Genomic DNA, 11,623 nt, shown 5'->3' on the forward strand with positions numbered 1-11,623 from the left:
TGACAGAGCCAGAAAGTGAACCTAGCTTAACAGCCACGATTTTAAATCTCTGCTCTTGGCGCCACATATTACAAGTTGTGTAACACTAGGCAAATACTCAACTGTTTCTACTTCATTACCCATGTACAAAACTGGATATTGTGAAGAATAAATAAATACATGTACAATGCTTAGAAAAATGTCTGTACATACTAAGCATTTCAAAAGGGTTTGTTATTAAGCTATACTATCTTCTGTTTTTTCTAAGGAAAGTACTTTGCTAGTGGACATTTTAGTCACTTATTCATGGACAAGGTGCTAAAAAAGATGGGTTGAGTCTAGACTGTGAAAACCTTTGTAAATCAAGATTCTCAAATGCTGGAATTTAGGTCTGCTGCTAAGACACTTGCCTGCTAACCAGACGGCTGGCGGTTCAAACCCACCAGCCACTCCTCGGAAGGAAGGTTGGGCAATCCTACTTCCGTAGTGATACTGCCTCGGAAACCCAAGGAGGGGTCGCTATGAGTCGGGGCCGACTCGACGGCACATAACAACAACAACAACAACAACAACAACAACTGCATCAGAATAGCCTGGGCACTTATTTAAAAATCCATAGGTCCTTATCCCAGCTTAAACCCCTGGGAATGGGCCAAACATTCTTTATTTTTAAAGCTTCCCAGGTGGCTCTCCTATAAAACCAGACTTAAGAACAATTGTTACAGTAAGGAAGGGGAGGTTACAGTAATAGTTTTTACAACTCTGGTGTCAGCGTAGAAGATGACTTGTTTACTAGATGGGGAGTGAGATTATTAAGGATATTATCCATGAATGAAAGAGAATATTCTCTTAAACTATGGTAGTAGGAAAACAGAGAGGACAATAAACAAACTGTACAGTTTCCAGTGGAAGAACTGACAAAACCAAATTTAGAAAAATAAATTTTGGGAGTGATGCCATATCCTGGTAACAAGACACACAGGCAAAAAAAAAAATAAGTTTAGAGGGAAAATAAAATGTTATTTGACTACCACTAAAAGGAGGGTAAGTCAAAGATGTACTTCAGTTAAGATGTAGTTTTACTGGTCTTCTCTTAGTGGGTTAACTAAGAAAATAATAATATCAGAAAATTGCTTTTTAATATCAGAAAACTTCATTCTAAAAAATTCTACATTAGGGTATAGTGCATATGTTGTTGTTGTTGTTATATGCCATCGAGTCATCTCTGGCTCACAGCAACCACTCCTTGGGTTTCTGAGGCAGTACCTCTGGTGGCCTAGTGCCTAAGGCTCTTGACCGCTAAGCAAAAGGCTGGAGGTTCAAACCCACCAGCCACTCCTCGGAAAGAAGGTTGGGCAATCTACTTCCATAGTGATATTGCCTCGGAAACCCAAGGAGGGGTTGCTATGAGTCAGGGCTGACTCGTCGACACATAACAATACAACAACAACCTCTACAGAAGTAGACAGCCCAACCTGCCTTCTGAGGAGTGGCTGGTGGCTTTTAACTACCAACCTTCTGGTTAGCAGTCAAGTGCCTTAGGCACTATGCCACCAGAACTCCTATGGAGCGTATAGCTAATCCAAATGTATTTGTATGTGTACATCTATAATGAATGAGATACTTTGGATTGCTAGAAAATAGTGTCCCTTTGGGTGAAGGGAAAGGCAATATACCAAAAACAAGTGGCCAACACAATAACACTAAGGAAAAGGAAGACACAGAGGTGCACAAGAGGTACAGACAACAAAAGATAAACCCTTTTACACATACAATATTGTGTTATCAGTGATAACAAACATCAATCTACAGGTAAACAGATGGACTGACAGGCTGATTAGGTATGTCTATATCCAGACGATATTTCTATGTACGTATTTGTATGTGTTGTAAGAATGTCCATATGTACAATAGAGCTAACAAGGGGCAAAGTTATGATAACTTCTTAGCCATAGTCAACCACCCTAAGGAAGCAAGTGGTTGGACCTGTGGTCTTGGGAACACGGTCACAGAGAATATCAAGCTCAATTGGCATAACATAGTACACATAAACATTGCTCTACATCATACTTTGGTGAGTAATGACTGGGGTCTTAAAAGCGTCCAAGAGCCTATCTAGGTCTCTCCTCATCCAGAGCAGAGAAGAATGAAGAAAAACAAAGACACATGGAAACAATTAGTCCAAGGGACTAGTGGACCATGTGAACCTCAGCCTGTATTACTAGGAGAGCAGAAGAACTACATGATGCCCAGCTACCACTGTCAACCACTCGGAAAGGGATTAGTACAGGAGATCCTGGAATAGAGTGGAAGAAGATCCTGGAATAGAGTGGGAGAACAATGTAGAACTAAACTCAAAATCATTTAAAAAAGACCAAGTTTACTGGTCTGATAAAGCCTCATGAGATGTCTGAGACTATGGCCCCTAGTTACCCTTCAGGTCTGGAATTGAACTCATTTCTGTGGCTTCCAAACAACAGACAGGCATATAGGACGAACATCTGCATCCTTAGATACACTCCTTAGAACAATCAATCAAGGGAAATGAGAAGGGCAGTATTTTCACAGGGAGATAGTTCAGGAAGCAGAAATGCAAAGCAAAGAAGAACACAGGGAAGAGGTAACTATGGAAAGGAAGCTGTTATATTTTAGGCAATTTCAGTCAGTGTCATGAAACAAAATGTGTATGAACTGCTGTATGGAAAATGAACTAACTCTGTAAAGTTTCACTCCAATCACAGTAAGAATTAAAAAAGAAAATAAAGAAAAGATGTACATAAATTAGGGAATAAAGAATTTTAAATATGACTATTAAGAAAAAAAAGAAAAGTCTTACCATCTACAGCAAGAGCTCTGTGCAAGAGGTCTTTAGCAGCACGAACAACAGTGCTCACCACAGAGAGAGCTCTGCTACAGTTTTTATCTTCTTCATTGGCTTTACTCAGAAGTTGGGATTGCAAATCTCCATCAAATTCACTCCTGTAACATGAACAAACAAGAGATTACTTTACAATGATAAGTAGAAAATTATCCAACTCTGAAAATCATAGCTAGATCAGAGCTCCTCATTTAAAGTGTTCAAAAGTTAATTTAAAATTAAAAAAGCAAATATGTAACTGTATTATTTCAGGGAGACATAAAATTTTGAAGAAAAATAAAGGAGCATAAAAGAAAAAGGCAAAGGATGTTATTTTAAATGAAATTAAGGAGAGTTTCTCTTAGGAGCTTAATTTATGGAAAAAAAAAAAAAAAAAAAGGAAAGAACCCATGTAAAGATTTAAGGGTAAAGTATTTTGGGCAAAGGAAACAGTAAGGGAAAGTCTGAGGCTAGAACAAGACTGGTGAGTTCAAGGAACAAAATGAAGAGTGTGGCTGGAATGAAATGAGAATGAAATGATTCAGTGCAAATAGTAAACAAGGAAAGGTAAACAAAAGCCTCTGGAGTTCTGAGCAAAAAAGACACACGATATGACTTATTTTTTTATAAGATTACTCTGGCTACACTGTAGAGAACTGACTGTAGGAGGCAACAGTGGAAGTAGGGAGGCTAGTTTAGAGGCTATTGCAGTTATCCAGGTAAGAGGCAGAAGTGGCTTGGACTAGACTGTTAATTATGGGAGTGGTAGAACAGGTCAGATTCAGAACATTTTTAAAGTACAGCTACCAAGGCTTGTCAATGAACTGGATATAAAGTGTGAGAGAAAGGGAGAAGCCAAGAATGATTCCAAGAGTTTTAGGTGTAACTGTGGAAGGGGAAGAGATACTCCTTGGGACACGTAAAACTGAAGATATTAGATATTAGACAACTACATATAGCATCCTTAAGAGGATATGTAGTGTAGTAGCTAAAATTATAGCAATTGGGCTCCAATTTCTTATCTACAAAACCAGAATTTACTAGAAGTGTGACTTTTGGCATGCTGCTTAAGCACTGTGTCTCAGTTCCCTCATCAATAAAGTAATAGGAAAAATGCCTCACAGGGTTATTCTGAGAACTAGCTGAGATAACACAGGTAAAACACTCAGAGAACAGCCTGGCATACAGAAAGTGTTCAGTATATATTAACTATTAGAATCATCCTCATTATCTGTCACTCAAACATGTTAAAAAGACCTGGATATTCAGTCCAAGGCTCAGATGAGACCAAGGCTAGAGGTCTACCCTGGAGAGCCAACAGAGTAGGATGGTATAGAAAGCTAAGGCATCGGTGGAAGCCATAAAAGTCTCTAAAACACTGTAGTTTGTATATCAATTCTGGATAGCAGATGCTATTAAGGGACTCTGTAGCTTTTCAAAATATTTCATTTTTCTTTTGTGCATAATAGTTTTTAATCTATAGTTTGAGAAAGAAAATAAAGTACTGTTGTTTACTGTAGTGTGTATGTAACCGATAAAGTTCTTTCTGACTGGAAGAACAGTGTGCAGCAACACGACACTATGTAGGTACTTGACTGCTAACCAGAAGACTGGTGGTTCAAAGCCACCAGCCACTCCTCAGAAGGAAGATGAGGCAATCTACTTCCATAATGATACTGCCTCAAACACAAGGAGGAGTTGCTATGAGTTGGATCCGACTCGATGACACATAACAATACAACAACAACAATTTCTATTCTATTTGTCATGAAGAAAGGAAACAGAATATTTACATAAAGCAAATTGTTTTTCACTAACTACCTAAACAGTGTTCTCAGATTGTCCTTGAAGGAAATGGGGAAAACTGAAAATGATGTGAAACTTGAGAGATTTGATGCTTGAGGTTGAGAATAAAAGTGGTGAATGGTATTTACTATGTAAGATTACAGCTCAGTGAGAAATCTATGTATGTATATATACATGTGTGTGTGTGTGTGTGTATATATATATATATATATATATATAAAATATTCTAAGGTTGTTATCACTCGTTATTTTCCGCTGTTGACATAAGGAATAGCTTTTGATAAAAATATTGTAAGAAAAACATCACTATATATTCCAGGCCCCCAAGGGCTATCTTGGGCAGGCATAAGATTCACAGACATCAAAGTACTGTGCAGACTGGATAATGAGATCAAGGCAACATCACTACCTGAGAAGAGTCACTTTGCTCATTAATTTCAGGTATTTTATAAAAGTTTAAATTTGAAATTGTTGGAAAAATTATAAAGTCATAGAAAACAGCACACATACCCAGTAGATGAAACTTATAGTGCTATAAAAAGCATAATAGCAAAACATTTGAAAGGATTTACTTTTATAGTAAACACTGAATTTAAATATTAACATGAGACTTCTTTATGTAAATTAGTACACAGGCAAGAAAAAACACACTGGATAACTTAATTAACTTAATTACAGGAGTCCTGGTTGCATAATGGTTAAGCTCTTGGCTGCTAGCCGAAAGGCTGGTGGATCAAATTCACCAGCTGTTCCGCAGAAGAAAAGACTTGGTGATCTGCTTCTGTAAAGACTATAGCCCAGGAAACCCCACAGGGCAGCTCTACTCTGTCGTACAGGGTTATTATGAGTTGAATTGACTCAGCAGCACACTACAACAATTTCATTAAAATTACTCATTTAGCATTTTTACCTTGGTAGTAAATTGTATACGTTCTACCACTTTAAAATTTCCCTTTATCTCTATACACACACCTACCTATAGTACAGTATCTGTGGAATCTGTCCTCTGGTTTGGTTTGTGCCATTACTACTCAAGCTGCACGTGCTGAATGTAAACGTGACACCATCAGGGCACTGCACTGTGGTCATTCCTCCATCCCCATTGGCTGTACGGCTTCCATAGTTTCTCAAGCGCACAGCATATTTAACATTTTCCTTCACAATAAAGATGTAAAACATTTTTGTATTTCATAATGTAGAGAGGATACAGAGACAGTACTCTAGTACTAAACTAGGTAAGTATACTGGATTTCTTTACCATATTTAGAGATAATTTAATTGATGAATTTTTAATAAATTAATAATAATCATAGCCAATACTTACGGAATGTTTTTTATGTGATGGAAACTGTTCTAAGTACTTTGAATGATATAATTAAGTTAATCCTTAAATGACCTCATGAGGTAAGTAACATTATAATTTCTATTTCACAGATGAAGAATCTGAGGCACAGAGAAGTTAAGTAACTTGCCCAAGGTCACATAGCTAGTTAAGTGATAGAGCTGGAATTTGAATAAAGATAGTGTAACTCTAGTTCCTGCTTTCTATCACACTGTTAAAATATTAACCATAATAAAAGATTTTAAATACATAGCTAGTATTTTTCTTCAGCTTAATTGTGAAATAATTTAAAAAATACAGAAAAAATAATAAGTCCTTTATAATTTTATTTTAAGAGACTGCCAGAGACTGAAATGGATGGGCATATATATATGAGAAAAACATAAAAAAGAAAAAAAATGTCTAAAATATGATGTACTGTATATAAAAAATTTGAGATATGGATACTGTTGCCTTATAATCCATGATAAAAATTCGTAATGAAGGATTTTGGGGATTTTGGTATCTATATTTTAATCAAGGAGCTGATGAACTTAGTTTATCCAAAATTGTGCTCTATAAGGAATATTACAATGACATTCAGAATTATCCTATCAGTTACTTTAATCTTAAGTAAAATCATTCTATTTTGTTCAATATACCCACTCTTCACTTATCAACATGATAAGTTTCCAAAAACCAGGTCATTATGTGAAAATAAGCATTATGCAAAAATGGAGACTGGCCATATCAGATCATAAAACAAAGGATGACTACATCACTACATTACTGCCAAATTACATTACATTACTGCAAAATCAGTGAGACTCACTGTCCAGCCAAGTTGACATATAACCTTAACTGTCACAGTCAGCATTACTCTCGCCTTCCATCTTGGTATTCATTACTGCCAAACATATGTTGTTAATGAACAAAATAGTCTGACATAATTTTTCCTATTTTCATAATGTGAAATGTTTTACTATTGTCAGAATGCTAACTGATATGTGAGTAGGTGTAGTTATTTGTTAAAAAATTAAGTTATATAAAATGATAATAACTTTAACAGTTAACATTTGTTTTTTAAATGAATCTTTACACAATATGAGAAGACAAAGACTAATATTTATTAAGTTTCTATAATGTGCTAGACAGTGTGGGAGATACTTTATTTCCACTATTTAACTTAATCTAAACAACACTACAAAATAGATATTATCATTCTCAGCCTATAGATGAGTCTCAAAAGAGTTAAGAGATAACCTGTCCTGTGTCTTAGACTTAATATGTGTAAGAGCAGGTATCAGAACCTAGGTCCGTATGAGCCTAAAACCTAATAGTACTTTCTACTACACCAGATTTTGACAGAGACTGTGGCAAAGGCAGAATAACAATACGCTACAGTTTCAGGAACAGCAGAGATACTCCCATAAACATCTGAAGCATTATGCAAAGGAAAACTTAATAGCCATATCTTACAGAAAACAGATGAAATACTTTTCACTTTTTTTAAGTCAACTACATAAAAACACCTCTTATTGACAACAGAAATATTTCTTTGAAATTACCTTTAAAGGAACAACTTTGTCAAGTCTGATTTCAGCTATATCACTGGGTGAATCATCTGTTGTATAGGTTCCTTTGACTAATTCTAGAGAAGTCCATCTGTGGGAATGAGTTGAATCTCCTACATGTTCACTCTAAAACAAAACAAAATCCACCATGCTCTTAATTTTATTTTATTAACCATTCTGATTGACAATTTCCATCTTATTAAGAAGAGGGCTGTAGAATACCTATAGGTAGGTATTATAGGTATATCATGTTGATGGTATCTTTAAAGAACTACACATCTATATTGGTTTTATTAAAATCTCAAACTTTGGCCATACAATTCTGTATTTAACTTGCAAAACCCACCCCACTGCCGTCAAGTTGATTCCGACTCACAGTGACCATACAGGACAGAGTAGAGCTGCCCCATAAGGTTGGCAAGGCCATAAATCTTTATAGAATCAGACTGACATCTTTCTCCTGTGAAGCAGTTGGTAGGTTCAAACTGCTGACCTTTTGGTTATGTGCTGAGCACTTTCACCACTGCACGCATTTTTATTTGTGACAACCCTTGAAATTTGTAGATACAGTTTTTAACTTTCAAGAGAAATTATTATACATTCTCTATCATTTCAGAGTATGTTTCTATCAATTAACACACTTTGCAAATTTCTCCAGAGTGTTTTCAAGCAGTTTATTTCCTTGCATACAAAATTAGCCATTAGCATTTTCCCAAACAAACTAAAGAAAGAAATTTTGGCACTCTAAGCCAATCACTTGACTCTATCTTCTGGGGAATCGATAACCCAAATCATACAAATGGGCTTTTCTCACTTATATCTTAAACTATTCCCGCTTCTTTATAAGAAGAATGCTCTATTATAGAGCCTAACAAAATATGAAAACAATTAATTCAAATTAATTGTTGAAAATAATCAAGCTACAGATAAGTTGCTATTCAGTCAGAAATGATATACAAGATACCCTTGTGTGTTATTTTAATAAAACTCTGTAAAAACTTAGGTGCTCTAAATAATTTAGAGATTATAGAAAGATACAACTAAATAATCAATAAATGCTATCCTTACTAAGAATCATCAGTCAGGACTCTATGAAAAATTGCTTAACCATTGATAAAGGTGGTAAAACTGGTTTGAATATTGTTCTTATTTCTGTAAAAATGACAACAGCAAAACAACCAAGAAAACCACTCAAGACTTATAATCAGAAGCTTAGCTATATAATTAGTAGTCTTTGATACAATTTCACGTTTATCCTGAAAGTGCAAATATGAGTAAGGAGAGACCCAAAAAGGCAATCAGGTAGAATAACTCTCTTAAAATTTGTTTAGTGCCTTCCATCTGTGACTGATCTGCTAAATTCTCAAAGGTTTGGTCCCAGCATACTCTGATTATGATGATAAGTACTCATGCATAAGCCACATAGTGAAATGAATGCAGTAAGAGTGGTACTTACATCATCAACCAAAACTTCTAATTCGTATTCATGAATTCCACCTCCTCCATAGACAGAGAAACCAACCACAACTATTCCAGGTTTGTCTACCGAAAAGCAGATTGCATCAGGAGAACCATTCCCAGTGTTCCAACTTCTTCCCTGACTTGTTTTTGTGAATCGGTTAGCACTGGCTTTTACAGAATGGAGAGAATTAAGTCCATCAACCTGGGAACAAAAGTATTACATCAGTAGTCTGTCCTTGAGTATTAATAATACTTTTTTTTAACGAAACTACTCAAAGGTTTCCAAAAAGCACAGTAAAATAACCTACTTTTAACAGGTGAGTTTAAAACTTCTTAAAGGTATATTCCAACAAGAGATAAACTAACAATAAAACCAGATTTACCATTATAATCCACAAAGTAAGGTTACTGACTGTATTTTCTTCTTTCAGTTGTATTACAAAAATAGCAAACCAGTCATATTACAAAAAACCAAACTATGTATATTATTGAACTCATAATGTCAGAACTATAAACATCAAAGTGATCACAGTCATAATATATGAATGAATTATAACATTTTGAAAAGAGATACCAACTTTTCACTAACATACTATAGTCAGTGGTTTACAAACTATGCTACAGAGCTATAGAGATTCTGTGGAGACAGGTATGTAAAGAAGAGATGGATCAAGGTCCTCTCCTTCAGCTAGATCATCTCTTTTCTTATCCGTGAATTTCCAAAACTTCATTTGAAGAAAATGTACTGTCTTTTTAGTTTAAACACCAATAATATACATGATGATAACTTGGTATTCAATGTTTGAATATAGATAGACACATATAACTTCATTAATTACGGGCTTTCATTAAAGAGGATCAGAGAACTTGTTTTGGTTTGAAACTGATCATTTTACTTATGGAGATTATTTCTGATCCAAGTTGGCCCCAGAAACTTAGGAGATTCACAAGAGGCAAAAAATAGAAGTTCATGACTCCAGCAAAAAAGAAATATGGATATCTAAGACAGGTCCTTCAGGAATTCCCAGAGCAGAATATCAGTCATTGTCTTGGTTCTCTAGTGCATAACAGAAATACCACAAGTGGATGGCTTAACAAATAGGAATTTATTCTCTTACAGTTTAGGAGAATGGAAGTCCAAATTCAGAATGCTGGCTGTAGGGGCTGGGGGAAGGCCCCTTGATCTGGGGCTTTAGCTGTGTCTCTTATTCCAGGCCTACTGAAGCTAGAGGTGTCTCCTAACTCAGATAGCTGCTGGCTGCTGAAGGTGACAAACCCAAGGTAGGCAGGTAAAATGGCACAATCCCAAGATTTGTAGACAAATGGTAAGCCACTGGTCCAAGTTCAGGAAGTAGAGATAAAGTGTTGGCCAAATATAGGATCCAGAAGTGCCAAAAATCTAGAGACCATCCCCAAATCTTCCTCATATATACTGGAAGCAGGGCATATCCTGAAGGCAACTACTCAGTTGTTTACAGCATATTCCACCATGTTGACACACAACCTTAACCACTAGTCACTCTGAAATATCGTACATTTCTTTTCATAAGACAGGTAAGTTCTTTGGGGATAACTAGATAGTAAATTTCTGAAGAGGGTCTATGCATCAAAATTTTTTGCATCCTGACGGGTCTAGTACAGAAATGAACACATATAGGCATTCATAACTCTTAAAAGAATGGCTGAAAAACAAAAATTTTCTGACTTGAGCTCTAAGGCCAAAACCAAAGTCAACCAAGAAATTTAGGGCACGCTTCCTAAGGTGAGACACTATGAATTAATAATGAATTTAGATTGGACAGGTTAATTTAGAATAGGCTCTAAAATAAATCTACAAATAAGAAAAAGCAAAGACCAGGAATTAAAAAAAAAAAAAAAATAGAGAGAAAGGAAGTCCCCTGGTAAGAAATTTAAGAGCTGGGGACACTGAATACTTGCTATCAATTTTCATTTGAATGATATAAGACATTTTACATTAAAATATATTCACAAAACTAATCTACTCAAGGAAACGCTTATCTATGGAAGGACATTTTCTTTGTTGGTTACCAGGGGTGGGAGGGAAAAGGAGGGAATGCTGTTAGATAGATAGAAGTAAGTTTTGATTTGGGTGAAGGGAAGGGCAATGTACCAAATGTGAGTGATCAATACAGTGGCACTGAGGAAGAGAAAGACATAGAGAGGTACATGGGAAGTACAGACAACAAAGATGAACCCTTTTGCATATATAGTACGGCATGGTCAGTGAAGGCAAACACGGGTATATGGGTGGATAGATGGGTGGACAGGCTGAAATATGAGGTATGTCTATGAAGTGGGGAGTGCACCCAAGGACATGTATAGAGTTGGCAGACAGTGGTCCTATAACTTTATGTGTATGATCTGAATTTCCAGATGCACAATGGGGCTGAGAAGGGGCAAGGTTGTAGTCACTGCTTGGTCACAGCCAGCTACCCTGAGGGACCGAGCAGTTGAACCTGTGGGCTCGGGACCATAGTCACAGAGGACATCAAGCTTAATTGGCATAACATATTACACAAAACATTGTTCCACCTCCTACTCTGGTGAGTAGCAATTGGGATCTTAAAAGCTTGCAAGCTGCCATCTAGATGCAACGATGGGTCT

The 11,623-nt window shown here is 36.2% G+C and overlaps 1 protein-coding gene across 1 annotated transcript in view; it reads right to left on the reverse strand.

Moving 5' to 3' along the window:
• The window catches only part of MYCBP2 (MYC binding protein 2), a 376,124-nt gene that overhangs the window by 164,231 nt on the left and 200,270 nt on the right, over window positions 1–11,623 (reverse strand). Inside the window, exons 35-38 of the mRNA XM_042781038.1 lie at window positions 8,994–9,200; window positions 7,532–7,663; window positions 5,619–5,797; window positions 2,816–2,958 (exon numbers count right to left, since the gene is read on the reverse strand). Coding sequence (XP_042636972.1) covers window positions 2,816–2,958; window positions 5,619–5,797; window positions 7,532–7,663; window positions 8,994–9,200 — 661 coding nt within the window. The remainder of the gene's footprint in view (window positions 1–2,815; window positions 2,959–5,618; window positions 5,798–7,531; window positions 7,664–8,993; window positions 9,201–11,623) is intronic.

Source organism: Orycteropus afer, unplaced genomic scaffold (assembly GCF_000298275.1).
Source record: "Orycteropus afer afer isolate SDZICR_OR568_19922 unplaced genomic scaffold, OryAfe1.0 scaffold00081, whole genome shotgun sequence".
Classification (NCBI taxonomy): Eukaryota; Metazoa; Chordata; class Mammalia; order Tubulidentata; family Orycteropodidae; genus Orycteropus; species Orycteropus afer.